Source organism: Esox lucius, chromosome 14, assembly GCF_011004845.1.
Source record: "Esox lucius isolate fEsoLuc1 chromosome 14, fEsoLuc1.pri, whole genome shotgun sequence".
Taxonomy (NCBI): domain Eukaryota; kingdom Metazoa; phylum Chordata; class Actinopteri; order Esociformes; family Esocidae; genus Esox; species Esox lucius.
In genome coordinates, this window is record NC_047582.1 from 26,343,493 (window position 1) to 26,363,993 (window position 20,501).

Sequence of the window (20,501 nt, forward strand, 5' to 3'; positions counted from 1 at the left end):
GCCTCTGAGCATAATGTCTGACCGTCCATATCAAGAATATAGGAATCATATAAAAGTATTGTAGCTGCACATCTGACGAACCTCTAAGTCGGTTGAGGTCAACTTTACCATAGCTTCGGTGGGATGCTGTGATACTGTTTCTTTAATAAAGACCCTGGTGGAGGTGGAGAGGAAGGGGTGCTGGAGGCCGTGTGCACGGTTTGCGCGTAATCGCTGATGCTGTGTGTGGATACTGAAATCGAATTAGCTAGGGAAACCAGCGAAACAGGGGGGAAATAAATTAACGTGTACGAGCGATTCAACCCTAATCAGGTAAGTTTAACAAGATACGTCAATGTGACGATATCATCTGCCTACACTTATACGGGAATATTTCGAGGGTGCTGAAGTGCACAATACAAAGGTTTTCTTCGCAGAAAAATGCCGGTTGTGCAGGAGGCCCGCCAGTATATTTCTGAAGTCACCGAATATGCTCAATGAGCTCTCCTCATCCCGCCTGTGTTATACTTTTCAATTAATACAGTTATTGTGAAAAGTATTGTCGAATTACCTGTGTCCTTTGATACGGTGCCAACGTGAAGAGAGGGTTTGAAAAAGAACTGGCCGTGTAGCGGAGGAATATGGTTGGTCTGCGGTGTCTCCTAGTGATACACACCGGGCATCAGTGCAGCCCGAGCCGCTAGAGGGATACGTTAACTGCGGAGGGTGGCTATGCGACAACCGGGGCATTGAGGTTCGGAGACAATGCCCTCGACATACGGGCACAATTTTGTTGGAAATTAAGTGTTCCTCAAGTATAACCCTTATGCAGATGGTGTTGATGTGTTAATACGGGTAAAGTGGTATGTTTACAGTTTTTTTTTTTGGTTAGGAACACAATTATTTTAGGGTCCAGCGTTAAAAAGTCGTTCTCAGGCTAATGCATGTTCATGACGGCTACCACAATTTGGACATGAACTGTCGTCTATTTGGAGTTTATACATTCTTACTATAACTACGTGTAGCGTACTTAACTCGGTTATGCACGTTTTATTCGTGATCACACGATGTTTTTTTTGTGTGTGTTATTCTATTTGATGAAACAGTGCGTGAATGCACTATATAGTCCTAAACAGGTTTGCGGCCCTCTGTTCTTCCTCAGCGGGATATTGCAGCCAGGGAAGTCGGCTACGTTGTTTATGACTATCCTGGGGTTGACAGACAGTGGAGGCACCACGGCGGGTTTAAGTATCGCGCTACACATGACCGCTCCTTTACACCTGCTAGTTTGATATAGTGCATTCGCGCATGACGTAGTCTATCGGTAGAATAACCTAATTGGTTGTGGTGATAAATTAATTATAAGAAATACATTTTCTGGCAGATTTTGTCATTTTAGGCGTAGGCACGTTCTGCATTGTTGTAGCTACAATGGGGTGAACATTTGGGAATTATTATTTTATGCTAATACAGTTGCTCAGAGAACATTCTTTTCTATAGAAGGTAGTAGTCAAGATTATTAACACTCATGATTTCCAACCCTCACATTGAGGATAAAGGCACAGTGATTTGAAGAACACGTTGAGATCATAGAACATTCTTACACACAGAATCCCTCCACACGATTGATCCCCCTTCATCGCTTCCGGATTCCCCGCGTCAAGGCAAATAACCGTTTTTCAATGAGTATTTTTTAGAGTGAGATGTAGATTATGTGGCCAATGAACTGTATTTTGTTACTGTAATGCATCCTCTTCACAATGTGTATCAAATATCTTGATTAATTCTGCAATAAGGTTTTATTTTTCATTTTTCCCCCTCGAAGATTTCAGTTTGTTTTTCAACTGAATTGTTCACAGTATAGATTACATTCAAAGTGGAAAAAAGTTCTAACATGATTTATCTTTGTCTCATTCTTTAAAATCACATAAACCTGGCATTTTAACAGGGTGTGTAGACTTTTTATATCCACCGTATGTAATGTTTTCCTGTCAATTTAGGCAATTTATTGTGACCGGTGTTTTTGTACATATCACCCAGTTATGTCTTCAACTCACAAAAATGTTGAGTTATACGTGAGGTATTGCAAGGTAGCTATCAAAAGCATCAACAATATGTACCTCTACTTGGTTGAATGAAATAATAAATTTTTCTGAATAAACATTTCTAGTTCCATAACCAAATAAACGAAATGATGGCTAGGCCTCTAAATATCGAATCCTTAATCATAAAGAACCCTGCATGGTGTATAACAGGAATACAAATCTGTAACTGGTTTCTCTCTTGGTTTCAGGTGTAAAGATGTGAGTGTGGTCAGAAGCAGTTCCCATGCTCCCACCCACCCCATCACCACACTATAATGTACTTGATGAATGTGCCTCCAGTTGCGGCTATTCACTCAGAATGGAGGTCCTCGTGCGGTGGTCCGCCCAGAGGCTTTAGCGGTCTACCCCTGTGCTTCAATGACTCTGACAGCGACTTGTCCACCACTGGAACACCCATCCCAGAGAAAGTCCAGATGATCATAGAGAGCTTAAGGAGCACCCAGTCCTCACTTGACATGGGCGACGAGATGGAGTTGAACCAGGTACTATCAGGACAACCGGGGCAGGAGGCTGGAGCCCGGAGTTCCCAGGGCCAAGGTTTCAAGGCCCGAAGGGGACCTCCTTTGGTGACAGGTCCTAGTTCCAAATTCAGAGGACCTCCTCCTCCCACTCACTCTGATATCTTGCTGGCACTGCCAGAAGTTTCCTCTAATGTTGATTCAGAGAGCCCAAGTGCTGACAGTGATGACTCAAGCGATGGCATTGAAGAGGCAATACAGGAGTACCTGAAGGAAAAGGACGACCACAAACGCAAGGCTGAGCCGGAGGCAGCTGGTAATGTACTACAGCCGCCTAAGACGCCCCGGAGGGAGGCTCCTCTAGCCGTTCCAGAACCTCCTAAACAACATTCTGACAGCAATAAGGTTTTAACTGCCAGCAACCAGGTCCCAAGAAGTGTGAAAACATATACTCAAAACACTGTACCACCAACCATGAAAAAACATGTAAAAAGCAAGACACCCACTTGCAAAGAGAATCCCTTCAAGAAAATGGATACAAGCAAAGCAGTGGTGGTAAAAAAATTGGCCTCTTTTGAAAAGAAGAGAGGCCCCTCTAATGTGTACCTGCTCTCTGACAAACTGAAGGGACCTGTACTGAACAGCAAGTCAGAGAAATCAATGAAGCTGGAGGAACACTTGTCTGACAGTGACAGTAGCAGCAGCAGTGATGACGGCATTGAGGAGGCCATTCAGCGCTACCAGCAGGAGAAGAGGAAAGATAGACATGAAGGAGGAGGCAGACAGTCCACCAAACCCCTTCGCCACCTCAAAGAGGAAGCAGACTCTAGCAGCAGCAGCGATGACGGAATAGAAGAAGCTATTCGCCGTTACCAGCTGGAAAAGCAGAAAGAGAAGAGTGTAACCAAGCTCTCTCTATCTCTACCCAAGCAAAAGCAAGTGAGCAGGGGGGCAACTGCTCAACACTGTCCTGAGAACGCAAACAATCAGGCAGGGGCAGTGAAAAAACACAAACTGTCTAAAAAGAAAAAGAAAAAACCAGAGACATCCTCTCTACCCTCTCAGACTCCTGGTTCCTCGCTCTCCCTTATCAAAAACAGATTGCCAGCTAGCAGCCCCAAGGGGAACAGCCTCCTGTCCACCAAAGTGGAGCCCCTGCAACAGAAAGAGCAGGAGCTGGGTGCCACCCCAGGCCCAGCCACCCTGAAGGTCAACACTATTACCACCACAGCTGAGCTGATGTGTGCTGAGGCCATACTGGACATCTCCAAAGCTGTCATTAAAATGCCAGACACCTTCAACCCTAACGCAGCTGCTGGCCTTCTCAGTATCAACAGCAGTACCACAGAGCCAACCACCACCACTTCTCTTCTCATCTCTGGGAACTGCCCAGATGATGAGCGGAAAAGTGAGGATGAAAGCTCCATTGACAGCGAGGATGGGATTGAACAGGAAATCCGGAAGTTTCTCGAGCAGAAGGCCCAAATGCACAAACAGTCCCCTGGTACTGACTCAGCTGTTGGTACAAGTCCGGATGGAACTAACATAGTGACCGAACCAAAAAAACACCCCAAACTGAGTCCGGCCCAAAAGAAAACTATCAGACTGTCTTTGACTCAGAAAAGAAAGCGCAAAGAGGAAGACAACGGCAGAAAGGTTTCCAACGAGGAAGGAGAAACTGATCTCAAAATGAAAGAGGCCGATCCAAAGCCCTCCACCGAGCATGACGGACTGTCGAGCTTGTCCGCCTCCTGCCTGAAAAACACCCCTCAATTGGCCAGAGCCTCGGAGAGGAGGAGAGAACAGACCGGAGACAAGAGTAGCTCACTGGACAGCGACGAAGACCTGGACACAGCAATAAAAGACCTGCTCAAGACCAAGAAGAAGTTGAAGAAGAAGACTAGAGACAAGAAACCGCCGTCAGCATTAAGGAGCCTCAAAACAGAGCCTAAGCCCATCAGCCTTTTGAAAACCAGCCTTAAAGTCACCCCTACTAGTCCCTCTACCGAGAGCAGAAACGATAAAAAAAAGAAAGGGAGAATTAGTAAGAATGTGTCAAGTCACCCACAAAGCAACAAGAAGAAAGAATCCCTAAACCAGGCAAATGAGACAGACAGAGCTGAAGTAAACCGAGATGTAGAAGGGCTGTCAACAGAGGGTAGCCCAGTTGTTGTTCAGATAAAAGAAGACAGCAGTTCAGTGGACAGTGATGACAGCATTGAGCAGGAGATCAGAAAGTTCCTTGCGGAGAAGGCTAAGGTTTCTACTTCCGCTGTAAAAACGGCTGACGGACAGGACGTTGGGAATGGGAGTGGCAAGACTACAGTCCCTGTCATGGAGAGATGCATCAAATCGGAAAATCAGCTGGCTGAAATTTCAAGAATGGATGTTACTCAATTCTCTGAGCCGCCTCGCCAGACTAGTCCTGAGCAGAGAAGAATTCTAGGCAGGGGAGTCTTTCCGAACACAACCCCTGCAAATCAAGGAAACCCCACCACCCCAGACACCGCCAGGGGGTCGTGTCTCGTTTTACCCCTCACCCCAAGCTCCTACCCTCCCGCTATGGAGCCCACCAATGGCACTGGGTCAGGGGCTGCCAGGGCAGAAAAGAGGAGGAGATCCAGTTCGGGATCAGGAAGCAGCGATGCCCACCAGAGTGCCAGCTCAGAGATGGCAAGGGGTCATGACCACAAGTCATTTCCAAGCCCCGGCACCTCTTTGCCTAGAACTGACTCAGAGCAGAGCAAGGGCCAAGCCATCCCTACCACTCAGACAAAAGAGAAGATCCATAAGCGGAACCCATTCCAGTACAGCTCCCCTAGTTTGGGAGAAAAGACAGCCAGGACCCCAGCATATCAGTGTGGTGTGCCCACCGGCCTCTTCGACCATAGGAGGAGCGCTGAGACTGCATCTAGAGCCGACACGCCTGTCTCCACCTGTCCACCTGTCAGGACAGGGCGTAGCCTCAGAACCCCACTGGTTCCTTTCCACCGCCCCTCATCCTTCGAGACCACGTCCACGTCAGCCGCTGTTTTCAGCTCCCCTTTCCCCAGCTTGACCCGGAGACCTACGGCGACGGGGCCTTCAGGAAGGTACTTCCTCCATGGCCACGCGTCCGGTTCGGGCCACCGCTGGGGTTCGTCCCCGACCCTGGCCCCGGGACTGGCGGAGAGCAGCGTGGTACACGTGGCCAAGGACCGGACGACGTACGTTGAGCTGTCCACGAACAAGACCAATCACGTACAGGTCAGAAGCAGGGAGGAGAAAGGGAGCGAGGGAAAGGAGGACAGGAGGCGAGATTTGGCCGCAGGAGAGAGGGGAAGGGAAAGTGAGAGGGAAAGGGGGAGCAGGATGACAGAGGAAAGAGGAGGAGAGCAGATAGGAAGACGGGAAGAGGAGTGTGTAGATGAGACAGATATCAGCGAGTCAGATGAGAGGACGAGCCCAGAGAAGAAGCAGGGCTTTCCCTCTTTGTAAGTAAAGGCTTTTCTTTTCTCTTGTTTGTGGGGACAGATAGCAGCATCACATCCATTTGATTTGAACTCTTTAGGTCTTAGTTAGCCTGTTGACTGTGCTCTCCTTCCTAGTGGATATCATGTAAATGCAAGTACATTGGTAGGTTCCAAGGGATTGTTTGTTGTTGCTACACAAAATAAGCAGAGTACAAAGCTTCTTTTTATATATTTGTACATTTATACATCTATTTAAATGCTATAACGCAAGTCATTGAGAATTTAAGACTAAAACATTTCATTTTTCATTCGTGTTCTTAGAACACATCAGACCTGTTCTTACCAATGAAACCCCTAAAAGCAATATCAGCCAGCGCCCTGAAACAAGCTGAGTTTATAAATGTTTGTCGTACCACCCAATGCACAGCTGTATGTGCGGTTCTTACTTTCAGGAACTATGATGGCTATTTTTGTCTCACCAATGTCTCACTGACATTTGAAAATAAACGCTACAATGCGGCCCTGTCAACATGTTCTGGTCAAGTCTGTAGGTGTCGGCAATGCCAAAATACTACATGTATGCAGTATGAGTGTGCATACCATAACATATTGGGTCGAATACTGAACAACTGAGACATAATTCTAACACCAAGCCGTGAGGTAGATGTGTTTTGTGGCTCCATGAATGGATGGTTGAATTTACTTTATCATGCAAATACTTCAAACTCTGTATTCAGCTTGCCTAAGAGTCCTCTGTGTCTGTTTCCTTATCCTCCTTGTGATTCGTCCATCGGCCAAAATCGTCCCTTGCGTTCTAATACAGTCCTTCCCCATTTACTGACACAAACGCATGTAAACAAAAAAGTATCATATCATATTCATGTAACAAGGCAGTTTATCCCTGTCATAACATATATTTCTGTTTGTTCTGTCGGCAGCAGTTAAAATTGTGAAAGCAACTAATCCCAGTCATTTGCTGTTTTTACACATGCTTTTTGTATATTTGCTCTGTCTTGTGTCTGATAAAAGTATACACATTTTGGCAGCCTATCCTGAAGAGATTTGGCTCTTTATAAACATAGGCACATTGCCCATATCAGTGGTGGATTTCCGTCTCACAAGCACACAACAAAATCAAGGCTCTTCAGAATTTCATTACTTGCAATTTGGTGGTTGTTGTTTTTTTTCTTTGCTCACTTGGTTTTGTTAGTTTTTTTGGTTCTTGTAGTTTTCTTGAATTTTCTTGTGTGAGAAGAATGTTATTTATTTTTGTTTATAAAAAAGGAGAAAAAAAGACATTTACTGAACATGCTGTGCATCGCCAGTTTTCATAAATATTTTGCAAAAATTGAAATTTTCCCCCCTTTTCCCGGTCAGAGGAAAGAAACTTTCACTGTATCTTTAAAGTGCAACTGTGTAATAAAGAGTGAATTTCAAAGACAGCTGTGCATTTCTTATCTAAATATATAAACAGCTATTGTATGTGTGTTGTTAAATGCTAAATGACTTAAATGTTAATGCAATGTTTAAGTTTTAGATTTTTACTATGAGTGTACATGCATTTATTTGTCTGCATATGAAAACACATTTTCTAGATTTCTATTGAAATAATACAAAACTAAATCTAAATTCATCGTAAGGGGCTACGGTGGCTCGCAAGTCTTTTTTCCTGCTACCCTACTAATTTTCAAAGGGTTCAAGATAAAAAAGAAGAAAAAAAAAAATATTTAGCAAATCACTAACAGAATCAATGGGAATCATGATTACTAGTTTTAGACCAATGGTTGCCAAAGCTACATTAATTTGCCATTGTTTCAGCTGACATACTAATGGCTTATGCAACTAAATGCACAACCAAATTTGTAAATTGTGTACTTTACTATTATAACACAAAAGTAATTTGAGGGTGACGGTGGTGTGAGGGGCGATAAAGCCTGCAGACCGCCAGTTGTCCAACCCTGGTTGTCATAAACATCCACTGATGCTTCCTTCCCTGTTCTGCCTCGCCTCAGGTCCCTGTCCAGCTCCATTGACCCTGGTATCACCCTCAGCCCATACATAGCACTGAACACAGAGGAGAGACGCAGGAGGTTCAGATGGATGTGTAATACAGATGCTGGGAAGCTGCCAATGGTACAGTGACACCTGGGGATAGATAAGCACACTACCCATATGATCCCATGCCACGCTAGGCCTGGCGAACTTGTTTTACCAGGGGCCTGTGTAAAATATGTAACGCCTCAGTTAATCAAATCAAATGCCTAAAGGTTCTTCACTAGGCTATGGAATGCCATTTTTCGTCTCTTGAATGTCAAAACACATGTCAAATGACACTTTTGACGTGTCATATATGCTTACTGACCAATCTGAACTTGATTGTTTAATGGAGTGGTTACACAATCAATGGTAATTTATATTTAAAAAATGATACACTTATGTAGGCTTTGATACAGGTGAAGTTCTGTCTCTAGCACCTACTGCTGTGTGGCAAAGCAGTCTCAGTACTCCTAAAGTATGTTTTTGTCATGTTTGGACCTGGTCTATTCAAGTAATGCACTAGTAAGGAGGCTAATTAGCTGCCAAATCGACATTTGCTTTTGCTTGGAGCAGCATGGTTAGTAGTTGGTTAGCTTGTTAGTTTGAGTTCGATACTAGACATTTGATTTCAGTAATTCCATCAAGTGACTTGAGTCACATGGATATTGTTTCCGCTCCAGCAGATAGGGACTCTGGTCAAAACCTCCTGGTTGAGCGAGCATCGTGATAAGAACCAGAGCAGCATTGGATTTGCTTTGGGGGAAACATACCTCAACATCAACTGTACAGAGTCAGCTTGGAGTTTCTGCAATAAAGCAGGGCCTCAATGACGAATCATGACAATAGGGATAAACAAAAATATGTATTTTGCTGTATACTTTGTAACTCTAGGCATCTGTGAAGAAATGAATTGACCAAGGTATACGTATATCCTCATTTACGCTAGATTTAAGGGAACAGGACCAGTGTGCTGATTGATCAAGGCTGATTGATTGATTTTCTACAGCAGTATGTAGCTTATTTTGCAAACATTTAAGTAAATGGCACAGAAAGAATTGTCGAACACAACTCTTACCACACCTTCAATGGGCATGTATGGGAGGTTTCTTGAAATGTAACATTCAATAGAAATGTTAGTAATGGGCATATACACTCCATTCAGACAATTTTATAAAAACGTATCCAGATCTCAGAGGGGCCGTGACAATATTTCTTGGTATCGCCTTGCCAGACTATACAAACCTTAATCAAACCGTTTAATGAATAAAACTATTCCAGATCTCCAAGAAGCCGGGACAAGATTTGGTGGATTGGAGTTACGATCCCTACCCAACAGATGCCAATAAGGATTTGACTTGGGGTGCTCAGAGTATATTGGGCAGTGTATTGGCAATGTGCCTTTGGGCTGAAGGGGGTTCAGATCTGGAATAGGTTTGTGATAAATTGGGGTTTGTGGCAATTAATTATTTTGGATTCTCTTTTTCAGAACACCAGGACGGAGAAAACTGTTAAGAGAAAGCTTAAATTTCTACCGTTTTCCAGGTATTTATTGCCTGTCAAATGTACTTGATGATACAATAGTACAATGTGGAGATACATGCACTGCCCTTATTAGAAGGTAATGATTATTTTTTTCTTAGCAGGATAAATGAATCTACTGAAAGCAAAGCACAGCAGTTGTTTTAGAAGATTTTTCAAGATTTCTCATTGAAAAGGAATAATTGTTCTACTGTTTGACTATTTGTCTGTTAGTTATGTTAAACTTGAAATGCCAAAATCTCTTTGTTGTTGTTTTTGATTCAACAATGTTTGTATTATTTGTATAATATTTTGATGATGGATTCTTAATATTCAAATTCTGTTTCTATTTCACTACCTTTTTTGTGTAACTTCTGTATCATATTCATATTTCTGTGGTATAATTTCTTTACAATTGAAAAAACAGTTAGGTTATCCAGAGATCCAGAACAATTGGAGTGGAATGTAAATTCCTTATGTATTAGAATGTCATAGTTTTCGAATAAACGTTTAACTTGCTTCCTGGTCATGGGAGTTGTATTCCACAGCAAATAATTTACGCTTGTTCTAATCGGTTCTAACGCGCACGAAACTAATAATGGACTACAACTACCTAGTTGCATTTTTCTTTGACCTTCAGTGGGAGGGGACAGAACCAGAGCAAGCATGGCAACCAGAGTTCTTACAAAAGGTATTTATTTTTTATTTTTCACAGTCCAGTAATATTTGTGATTGTTATTGATTATTAAATGTTACAGGTTTTCGCCTTTTGTTCTACCTTGCCAGACTATAAAAACAGCTCGTTTTGTCACGCCGACAGGAAGCATATAACAAATGCCAGCTAGCTTGTTAGCAGTAGTATGGTCTTATCCAACGTGAATATGTAATGTTCAATGTATTGTTGCTAAAGCCAGTAGCAAGCACCCATACGATTAAACAATAACTAACTGCAGGTGGGGTTCTTGTAGGTTTGTGCCGGCTCCGTCAGCCCCGGCTTGTTACGGCCGGATATTCCTTAAGTGGACAGTTCTATGCGACTGCTGCTGCGGCAGTCAATACAGCCCCCTTGATAACTGAAAAAACAGGTAAGCAATAGTCATTGACCCGTACAGTTAGCTATATTGCTACGGTTGTAGATATGGATACTTAGCATGACATGAATTCTTAAAGCTTTTGTACAATCACAAATAATGAACCTCTTTTTCTAGATGTCACTGACAAGATCCTAAACATACCTCTTCAAACGCCAGATTTCTTCCGCTTGTCAGAACTGTTTTCATTGCAAGACCTATTCGATGCCAGAGTGCACCTTGGACACAAGAAAGGATGCCGACACAGGTTGGGTGGATTTTTGATTTTCATAATTAATCTGACCGTTTTTTGTCGCATATTGCTTTTAAATTGTTTTTGTACATCATTAATTTCTTAGTGCACATTTAATTGCAAAGCCTGATATACATCGCCAATAAATACTCACAAAGGATACAGACACAAAGTATAAACTTGCATATCAAATTGATCAGATATACAGTGAGTGTAGACATTGTTAATGTTGTAAATTACTATTGTAGCTGGAAACAGCAGATGTTCAATGTATTATCGGCATAGGTGTACAGAGGCCCATTATCTGCAACTATCACTCGTGTTCCAATGGCACATTGTGTTTACTAATCCATTTGGTAATCATTTTAAAAGTCAAATACTATTGTGTGGATTAAAGAAGCAATTAAACCGGCCTTTAGACTAGTTGAGTATCCGGAGCATCAGCGTTTGTGGGTTCAATTACAGGCTGAAAATGGCCAGAAACAAAAACAATTCTTCTGAAACACGTCAGTCTAGTCTTGTTCTCAGAAATGAAGGCTATTCCTTGCGATAAATTGCCAAGAAACTGAATATCTCGTAAAACGCTGTGTACTACTTCCTTCACAGAACAGCGCAAACTGTCTGTAACCAGAATAGAAAGTGGAGTGGGAGGCCCCAATGCCCAACTGACAAAAAGACAAATATATTTAGAGTATCTAGTTCAGGAAACAGACACCTAACAGGCCCTCAGCTGGCAGCATCATTAAATAGTACCCGCAAAGCACCAATCTCAATGTCAGTATTGAAGGGGCGACTCCTGGATGCTGGACTTCTAGGCAGAGTTGCAAAGAAAAAGCCTTATCTCCGACTGGCCAATAAAAAGAGAACACTAAGATAGAAGATTGGGGGAGGGGTTTTATGGACAAACAAATCTAAGTTTGATGTGTTTGGATCACAAAGAAGAACGTTCGTGAGACGCCGACCAAATGAAAAGATGCTGAAGGAGTGCTTGACCATGTGATGGTCAGGGGGAGATTTGTACAGGTTAAAAGGGATCTCTTAAGAAGAAAGGTTATGGCTCCATTTTGCAACTCCATGCCATACCCTTTGTACAGTGTTTGATTCGAGGCAATTTCCTCCTGCAACAGGATAATTACCCAAAGCACAGCTCCAAACTATGCAAGAACTATATAGGGAAGAAGCAGGAGGCTGATATTCTGTCTGTAATGGAGCTGTTGTGGGAGCACTTTGATCGTATGGTACCTAAGAAGTGCCCGTCAAGCCAATCCAACTTGTGGGAGGTGCTTCAGGAAGCATCTCTTCAGATTACCATGTAGGCTGTGGAATATATGGAACAGGCCATCTGGCATTTTGTCTGCTGTTTGTATACTGCTCTTTGAGCACTGTAGTTTTGTGACGCCAGACTCACACACCATGTTCAACAGCCACATCGTAGTTATTTACATGATTTCAGGGTTAATTTAAAAGTATTTTTAAGTTCCCTTTTCTGCATTTTTTAGCAAATGGTCAAGCATACAGTGAGGGGGAAAAAAGTATTTGATCCCCTGCTGATTTGGTACGTTTGCCCACTGCCAAAGAAATTATCAGTCTATCATTTTAATGGTAGGTTTATTTGAACAGTGAGAGACAGAATAACAATAAATAAATCCAGAAAACATGTCAAAAATGTTTTCAATTGATTTGCATTTTAATGAGTTCGTATTTGATCCCCTCTCAATCAGAGATTTCTGGCTCCCAGGTGTCTTTTATACAGGTTACGAGCTGAGATTAGGAGCACACGCTTAAAGGGAGTGCCCCTATCTCAGCTTGTTACCTGTATAAAAGACAACTTTCCACAGAAGCAATCAATCAGATTCCAAACTCTCCACCATGGCCAAGACCAAAGAGCTGTCCAAGGATATCTGGGACAAGATTGCTGTCCTACACAAGGCTGGAATGGGCTACAAGACCATCGCCAAGCAACCAAACAGTTGGTGCGATTATTCAAAAATGGAAGAAACACAAAACACCTGTTTATCTCCGTCAGTCTGGGGCTCCATGCAAGATCTCACCTCGTGGAGTTACAATGATCATGAGATCAGTGAGGAATCTACCCAGAACTACACAGGAGGATCTTATCAATGATCTCAAGGCAGCTGGGACCATAGTCACCAAGAAAGCTATTTGGCATCAACTCAACTCACTATGTTTGGAGGAGGAGGAATGCTGCCTATGACTCACAGAACACCATCCCCACCGTCAAACATGGAGGTGGAAACATTATGTTTTGGGGGTGTTTTTCTGCTAAGGGGACAGGGCAACTTCACCGCATCAAAGGGACGATGGACGGGGTCATGTACCGTCAAATCTTGTGTGAGAACCTCCTTCCCTCAGCCAGGGCATTGAAAATGGGTCTTGGATGGGTATTCCAGTATGACAATGACCCAAAACACACGGCCAAGGCAACAAAGGAGTGGCTCAAGAAGAAGCACATTAAGGTCCTGGAGTGGCCTAGCCAGTCCCCAGACCTAAATCCCATAGAAAATCTGAGGAGGGAGCTGAATGTTCAAGTTTCCAAACGTCAGCCTCGAAACATTAATGACTTGGGGAAGATCTGCAAAGAGAAGTAGGACAAAATCCCTCCTGAGTTTTGTACAAACCTGGTGGCCAGCTACAGGAAACATCAGCCCTCACCAACAAGGTTTTTGCCACAAGTACTAAGTCATGTTTTGCAGAGGGGTCAAACTCTTATTTCACTCATTAAAATGCAAATCAATTTAAATTATAGACTGATAATTTTTTTGTCAGTGGGCAAACACAAAATCAGTAGGGGAACAAATATTTCCCTCACTGTAAGCACCAAGGAGTTTTCAGAAGAACTAATGGTCAGTGTGCTAGAAAGAAATAGAGCAGGGTATTTGCTTAAATTTCTTCAGGCACTGTCGGTATGAACTGAAGCATAATATCACCTGTTATCTCTTCCGTAGGCTGATGGAGCCCTACCTGTTTGGCTGTCGTCTCGACCAAGATATTATTGACCTGGACCAGACAGTGGAGCACCTACAAAGTGCCCTAAACTTCACTGCCCATATAGCCTACCGCGGTGGTATCATCCTATTCATTTCCCGCCGCCGCCAGTTTGGCCACTTGGTAGAAAGCATGGCACGGGACTGCGGAGAATATGCCCACGCGCGCTACTGGCAGGGCGGCCTGCTAACCAACGCCCCCATCCAGTATGGCCCAGGGGTCCGCCTGCCTGACCTAATTGTCTTCCTCTCAACGCTCAACAACGTCTTCCAGCAGCATGTGGGGATCCGCGACGCGGCCAAAATGAACATACCCACGGTGGGGGTGGTGGACTCTAACTGCAACCCCAGCCTGGTGACCTACCCGGTGCCTGGGAATGACGACACGCCGGCCGCCATGGAGCTGTACTGCCGCCTGTTCAAGACCGTCGTCAACAGGGCCAAGGATAAGAGACGACAGATGGAGCTGCTGCACGGCCAGTCAGCAACAGCCCCCACAGCGAGCTCCTTGTAAGAGGAAACCAGGCGGAATGAATAAAGGCCTTGCACCTGATTTAGTCCTGGGAAAATGCATTATTTTCTCACAGATTTTATGTATTTGTACAGTTGTTGCTATTTGTCTAGACTCTAGATATATCGTTTTCAATGCAAATTAGCCATTTATTTTAACGTTAATATGAATATTTTGCACTTATTGTTACTGTTTATACTGATTGAAAACACATTTTACAATTTAAAACAATGTTTTCATCAACTATTTTCAAGAAACAATTCTCTGCAAATGGAATGTGTCCTTTATCATGTTTCTTCAGCAGTTCTTCACTGTCTCTCATTTTCCACCTGTGATACCATTTAAGACTATGTCAGCATAAACTATAGTGTAGTCTCTCACTTTCTGAAGGAGGACAATAGAAGGGAAGTATTTTTTAAATAAAGCAATGTGTAAACATAAATGTCAAATTTAATATAAATGTTTAAATAAATGGCTATGTTGCAATGCAAAGTGAGTCTAGCTGTATCTTTAGAGAAAGCTTACTCATCTTCTCATTTTCTGGTCACATTAATTTTTTTCTGTATCAGATGATGCAAATGCACTCATACTACTTATCAAGTAAACTTTTTGAACTGTGTGTGGTCAGTCATCTCTTCTGTGCGTTTCCACCTTCAAGCGTTTCCAGGAATTGTAATACCTGGCTAATACAGCTTGTTTAGGCTGTATACTCAAACTTAAATGCAAGTATAGTTTTTCAGCTTTTAATTTTGGGTACTTGTGTATATATTGGTTTCACAAAATATAATTAACAGCAGTTAATACATACTATATATAAATGTCCTAGCACCAAATGTAGTTGGACAATTTGTTTCGACAGATTCTTCTGGTTAGGTCAAGTTTGTTCCGTCACATCCTTTGTGAATGCATAAAAGAGCTGTACATGTCTTGGTTTAGGCTTTGGTGTCCTCTGTGTCAGTCAAAATGAGGAATAAAGTGTGAATGAAAAATAAGGAACCACCAAAAACATAAGCTTACCAAAAACCCCTGTTTGAAACATTCACAAATTTAAAAGCATTTGCGCTGACCTCAGCGTTCATAAAAGCCTCAGGAACATTCCAGGGCGTAGGTTTGTGTGTCAGACACTACCATTTGCGAAAGACTTCAACAGAAATACAGAAGCTAGTTACAGTTTGCAGAAACGTTGCCCTACATACAGTTAAAAGGGAGTGATAAATGTGCATGCTGAGTTTTTCAGGGTCAAACAGTAGAATGTTCTTGACTGGCCAAGTCAATCACCAGATTTAAATGCAATTGAATATTATTTTAATTTACTGGAGATGAGATTTAAGGCAGAACGATCCCATAACAAATGACTGACTATTGCAGTTCAGGCCTTATCTTCATGTGGATATTAATGTGTCGCAATAGTAATGTTCCACGGAAATAGGGTGATTGTTTAAGTGTTCATATTTTAAACTAGTATGTACGCAAATACACTCGAATAAAAACGTATATTACCACGAGAACTGTCCAAATAAATATAGATGAGATTGTATGTGTGCTGTCAAAACCGACAAGTGGAAAAAAGTTCAGAAATCCCAATTCTAACATCCTTATCACGTACTCGTAAAAACGTGTTGTATAACAACCTCATAACAGGAACCTTTAAACAGTGACCATGTCTGAAAAGAAGGCTTACAACGCCAGGGTTGTGGTCCCGGATAGGAAAATAATTAAATTGTAATTGTGACTCGCTGTGGATAATTAAGTGTCCAAATTGTTTAAAGAACAGCATATCGTTATAGCTGGTAGTGGATCACCAGCGGATTTGTACGTGGATATTTGAAATGGTCCCTCTGAGTTTCCGTATCTTATCCATATAAATAAGCACCTCCCCCCACATTCGTTCTCTCACTAAGATAGATTCGGGGGTGAGTGTGCTGTGTTATTTGTTTCAGTTCTCTTTGCGCAAAGACTTTTAATGCACGTGATGCGTTTATTTTAAATATATTGAGGGTGTTTTAATGTTGGGTGTTTGATGCGTTGTAGCCATTTTCATTTTATATTTTTTCCCACTAACTGTGATCGAATGCGTGTTACAACCTCGTGGAACGTTTGTTACTGTACAGACAGTTGGTTCTTTTATTTTTTCCCATATAATTCCTCATCCTGTGACAGCCTGCTGTAATAAAGTTTAATTGCGTTGTATTAAGAATTAATGCTATTGATATATCTATCGAAGCACTACTAATAGTTGTAACACGTTCTTAGCATAAGCAACATGAGGTAACGTAGGTGCGAAACCACGGCACACGGCGATTAACCTAAAAGCCATGGCGTTTCAGTGCCAGCGAGAGATCTTCTGGTTAAACTAGATTTATATGGCGATTCATCTGTTAAGGAGGGGTTTTAATTAAGACTAGTTTTAACGGTAAGGAGCGGAGAAGTGGGTGGTGTAATGAACAACCCTTGGTGATAATACAAAAGGCCACATTGGTTCCATTTCTTGTAGTTCGCTATTTGTACACTATTACTGTTTGGTTTCCTGCCAAGCAGCTTCTCCAGGGCTTGCTGTCTGACTGTTAAACCTGTCTGTTAAGGGGTGACATGATTGGGCCATATGTGCTCCCAATGACCCAGAACTGTTCCAAGTGATCTTAGCTCTGATGTGACGTTTTATGCAATTAAATAACAGTAAATTGACAGATCTTAGCTAATAGCTCTAATTTTCTCTCTCTAGTTTTCCCACTTTTGTCTTTGTTGGAGAATATTTGATACCACTGTAATCTGGTGCCCCATGAAGTGATGAATGGAAGAAGGATGATGGCTGCCTTTCTTGAAGAATGGCAGGAACTTTTGATGGTAAGCAACAGGCAGCCTTTTAAATGAGTTCTTGGATGAAATCATGCGATATCCACTACCAAATTATCTGGGACCAGTGTAGCCAGACACTTGAATATCAGTGTTCTTTTGGCTGTTTTGATTGCTTTCTATTTTGACTGTAGTAGTATTAAATGTCTTGTTTGTCTTTTGGGAAAAAAATTCTAATAGTATCTCTTGGTGTTTCTTGCCCCTTGAGACATAACTGACTCCAATGTCACTGTTTTGCATTAAGCGGGCAGACAGAAACTGACCCACGATGGCTCGCTTGTCCTGTTCAGTGGGCAGCGAGTATGGAACCGGGCCAGATAAAGGCTAGTTTCTATCTAACATGTTAACAAATGGTGCTGTGTAACTGGCGTTGTGTTTCAATGACTGTCTTCACTGTACTTGTTGTTTAACCATCTTCTGTATGTTCTCAGATGGACCGTCGGCGTGCAGCAGGGCTACCTTGTCGTAGGGGGGTAACCTGGAGCATCATGCCATGGTGAGGCTGTCCTCCGGGGAAACCTGCCTACATGTAGAATGTTCTACCAATCTGCCCCTCGAGGCGTTGCAGTCCGACTGTACGTGTTGAACCTGTGTCATGAGGGGCGGAGAGTGAAAGGGTCATGTTTACACCAAGGACCCAGAACAGTGGGGGCTTGGGGTGATCATGGCTCGACAAGAGCAACATTTATGAAATCTAATTGGAGTAGATGATGACTGGTCTCTAACTCGTTACACCTTTTTAATGGTTTCTTTATAGCGCTCCCTTTGCGAAGTGATCAGCAAGGTATTGGATTCCACTCAAATCTGATTGGGGTCCCACTGTCTAAGCATATGAATAAAAGAAGGGATGGCTCCTTGTCGGATGGATGGATGGCCTTCCCCACCTAATGGTAAGCAGTAGGCAGCCGGGTTAATTCAGTCTACATGACATGGGTCTGTGATGAGAAATCATGCACCACGCTGAACGTGTGATGGATATCCTCAACCAAATTATCTGAGACCTATTTGGCGAGACACCTGAATATGAATGCTTTGTATGCTGCCAGTAATACTAAACGTGTCAACTTATGGAATGTGACTAAATCTTGACGTTTCTGACCCCTTGAGACAGCTGTCATTAATCATTGCCTGTTAGCCAAGCAGAGTTCTGATCTTTGTAACTGGCGTTGTTTCAATGACTGTCTTCACTGTACTTGTTGTTTAACCATCTTCTGTATGTTCTCAGATGGACCGTCGGCGTGCAGCAGGGCTACCTGGTCGTAGGGGGTAACCTGGAGCATCATGCCATGGTGAGGCTGTCCTCCGGGGAAACCTGCCTACATGTAGAATGTTCTACCAATCTGCCCCTCGAGGCGTTGCAGTCCGACTGTACGTGTTGAACCTGTGTCATGAGGGGCGGAGAGTGAAAGGGTCATGTTTACACCAAGGACCCAGAACAGTGGGGGCTTGGGGTGATCATGGCTCGACAAGAGCAACATTTATGAAATCTAATTGGAGTAGATGATGACTGGTCTCTAACTCGTTACACCTTTTTAATGGTTTCTTTATAGCGCTCCCTTTGCGAAGTGATCAGCAAGGTATTGGATTCCACTCAAATCTGATTGGGGTCCCACTGTCTAAGCATATGAATAAAAGAAGGGATGGCTCCTTGTCGGATGGATGGATGGCCTTCCCCACCTAATGGTAAGCAGTAGGCAGCCGGGTTAATTCAGTCTACATGACATGGGTCTGTGATGAGAAATCATGCACCACGCTGAACGTGTGATGGATATCCTCAACCAAATTATCTGAGACCTATATGGCGAGACACCTGAATATGAATGCTTTGTATGCTGCCAGTAATACTAAACGTGTCAACTTATGGAATGTGACTAAATCTTGACGTTTCTGACCCCTTGAGACAGCTGTCATTAATCATTGCCTGTTAGCCAAGCAGAGTTCTGATCTTTGTAACTGGCGTTGTTTCAATGACTGTCTTCACTGTACTTGTTGTTTAACCATCTTCTGTATGTTCTCAGATGGACCGTCGGCGTGCAGCAGGGCTACCTGGTCGTAGGGGGTAACCTGGAGCATCATGCCATGGTGAGGCTGTCCTCCGGGGAAACCGGCCTACAAGTAGAAAGTTCTCCTACCAATCTGCCCCTCGAGGCGTTGCAGTCCGACTGTACGTGTTGAACCTGTGTCATGAGGGGCGGAGAGTGAAAGGGTCATGTTTACACCAAGGACCCAGAACAGTGGGGGCTTGGGGTGATCATGGCTCGACATGTAACATCTGTATAGGCCTTTAAAACCTCAGACAAATGGTCTCAGTACAGAAGGTGTTTGGAGCCGCTGGCTGGATGGGGGTGGTACTAAACTGGCTACACGTGACATTATGTCAAGCTGACCGCATGGCCAGGTGTTTGTTTTATTGTGCTGTTTTTAGTTTGATGGGATGAAATACCAATTGTTGGATGTGAAGAATTATTGGTGTAACGGTGACATGCCTGTTGGTTACTTATTTCACTGTTCTTGAGATGTAGAAGTGAATGACCAGAGCAGCTGTGTTTTAGGCTGGCACAACTGTGAAATATTTTATTTTGGGAAAACAAATAGCCAGTTATTCTCACCACTGCAAACACAGGTGGATGTTTCATGCCGTTACCCATAATGACCTAGTTAACATTTCATTTATTTAGGAAGTACTCTTATCCACAGCTGTTGTGCAGTCCCAAAACAAATTTGACTACTAACTGGAAATTATCATTAGGCCAAGTTGACTCAGTTTGTTTCATTAGTTTTGAATAATTGCTGGAAGTAATTACATTTTCTTTTACTTTGACAGATGACAGAAGGGCTTAAGAGACCATGGTTCTGCCCCGTTTCAGAAGCAGGATGAAGTCCCAACCGTGTAGGCTACACTCCCGGTGTGGTTACATAACGAAGATCAATTTGAATGACAGCAGCCTTGTTTACTCACCTTCTAATGCATTTTTAACGTTGCTAATTGTTTAAGATACTGCAGTGTGGGGACATGCTCTACTTAAGACACTAATGTGCTGTCAGAAGGTTAAATAGTTTAATTTACATTACTATGTTTTAGTGTTTGTGCAGCCAATTTCACTGTACTATTTTGTTTAATAAATGCAAGTACCTCGTTTCACTTTAAGTAAAATTCACTCTTATCTCGCTTGATTTATTTGTTAAATAGCATCTTTTCATAGGCCTTAACATGGTCACTCTCACACTGAAGTAGACAGTACATACACTAAAGACAGCAG

General features: G+C 42.8%; 2 protein-coding genes, 1 long non-coding RNA gene and 3 other non-coding genes across 10 annotated transcripts; all 6 read left to right on the plus strand.

Moving 5' to 3' along the window:
- The first annotated feature begins 108 nt into the window (after positions 1–108).
- Positions 109–10,068, plus strand: ppp1r26 (protein phosphatase 1, regulatory subunit 26). Of its 3 annotated transcripts, none has more exons than XM_020053556.3 (5): positions 110–312; positions 2,273–6,015; positions 8,007–8,127; positions 9,518–9,573; positions 9,672–10,068. In XM_020053556.3, exons 2-5 carry the CDS (start codon positions 2,339–2,341, stop codon positions 9,715–9,717), a joined length of 3,900 nt encoding a protein of 1,299 aa, XP_019909115.2. In that variant the 5' UTR covers positions 110–312; positions 2,273–2,338; the 3' UTR covers positions 9,718–10,068. The 3 variants fall into 3 exon arrangements, with proteins under 3 accessions (XP_034152709.1, XP_019909115.2, XP_012992678.2); XM_013137224.4 differs by having other exon boundaries at positions 9,675–10,068; XM_034296818.1 differs by lacking the exons at positions 9,518–9,573; positions 9,672–10,068 and adding an exon at positions 9,310–9,500 and having other exon boundaries at positions 109–312.
- Positions 10,069–10,129: 61 nt separating this feature from the next.
- mrps2 (mitochondrial ribosomal protein S2) lies at positions 10,130–15,007 on the plus strand. The gene is made up of 4 exons (XM_010878286.4): positions 10,130–10,240; positions 10,518–10,634; positions 10,758–10,887; positions 13,839–15,007. Exons 1-4 carry the CDS (start codon positions 10,216–10,218, stop codon positions 14,389–14,391), a joined length of 825 nt encoding a protein of 274 aa, XP_010876588.1. The 5' UTR covers positions 10,130–10,215; the 3' UTR covers positions 14,392–15,007.
- Positions 15,008–16,278: 1,271 nt separating this feature from the next.
- Positions 16,279–20,399, plus strand: LOC106024644. Of its 3 annotated transcripts, none has more exons than XR_004576765.1 (8): positions 16,279–16,301; positions 17,111–17,232; positions 17,673–17,737; positions 17,999–18,131; positions 18,467–18,530; positions 18,792–18,924; positions 19,260–19,323; positions 20,066–20,399. It is a non-coding gene; the product is annotated as an uncharacterized LOC106024644 (long non-coding RNA). The 3 variants fall into 3 exon arrangements; XR_003782871.2 differs by lacking the exon at positions 16,279–16,301 and adding an exon at positions 16,312–16,801; XR_003782870.2 differs by lacking the exon at positions 16,279–16,301 and having other exon boundaries at positions 16,315–17,232.
- On the plus strand, positions 17,788–17,918 carry LOC114840912. Its single transcript, XR_003782904.1, has one exon. It is a non-coding gene; the product is annotated as a small nucleolar RNA SNORA17 (small nucleolar RNA).
- On the plus strand, positions 18,581–18,711 carry LOC114840911. Its single transcript, XR_003782903.1, has one exon. It is a non-coding gene; the product is annotated as a small nucleolar RNA SNORA17 (small nucleolar RNA).
- On the plus strand, positions 19,377–19,507 carry LOC114840910. Its single transcript, XR_003782902.1, has one exon. It is a non-coding gene; the product is annotated as a small nucleolar RNA SNORA17 (small nucleolar RNA).
- Positions 20,400–20,501: the final 102 nt, after the last annotated feature.

What these genes read in the sequence shown, in the direction of transcription:
- mrps2 (XM_010878286.4), top strand. Translation starts at nt 10,216, where the DNA reads ATGGCAACCAGAGTTCTTACAAAAG. An exon ending in CTTGATAACTGAAAAAACAG is followed by an intron (nt 10,635 to 10,757) that starts GTAAGCAATAGT and finishes CTCTTTTTCTAG; the next exon opens with ATGTCACTGACAAGATCCTA. An exon ending in AAGAAAGGATGCCGACACAG is followed by an intron (nt 10,888 to 13,838) that starts GTTGGGTGGATT and finishes TCTCTTCCGTAG; the next exon opens with GCTGATGGAGCCCTACCTGT.
- ppp1r26 (XM_034296818.1), top strand. Translation starts at nt 2,339, where the DNA reads ATGTACTTGATGAATGTGCCTCCAGTTGCGGCTATTCACTCAGAATGG. An exon ending in AAGCAGGGCTTTCCCTCTTT is followed by an intron (nt 6,016 to 8,006) that starts GTAAGTAAAGGC and finishes GCCTCGCCTCAG; the next exon opens with GTCCCTGTCCAGCTCCATTG. An exon ending in ATGCTGGGAAGCTGCCAATG is followed by an intron (nt 8,128 to 9,309) that starts GTACAGTGACAC and finishes AAACTATTCCAG; the next exon opens with ATCTCCAAGAAGCCGGGACA.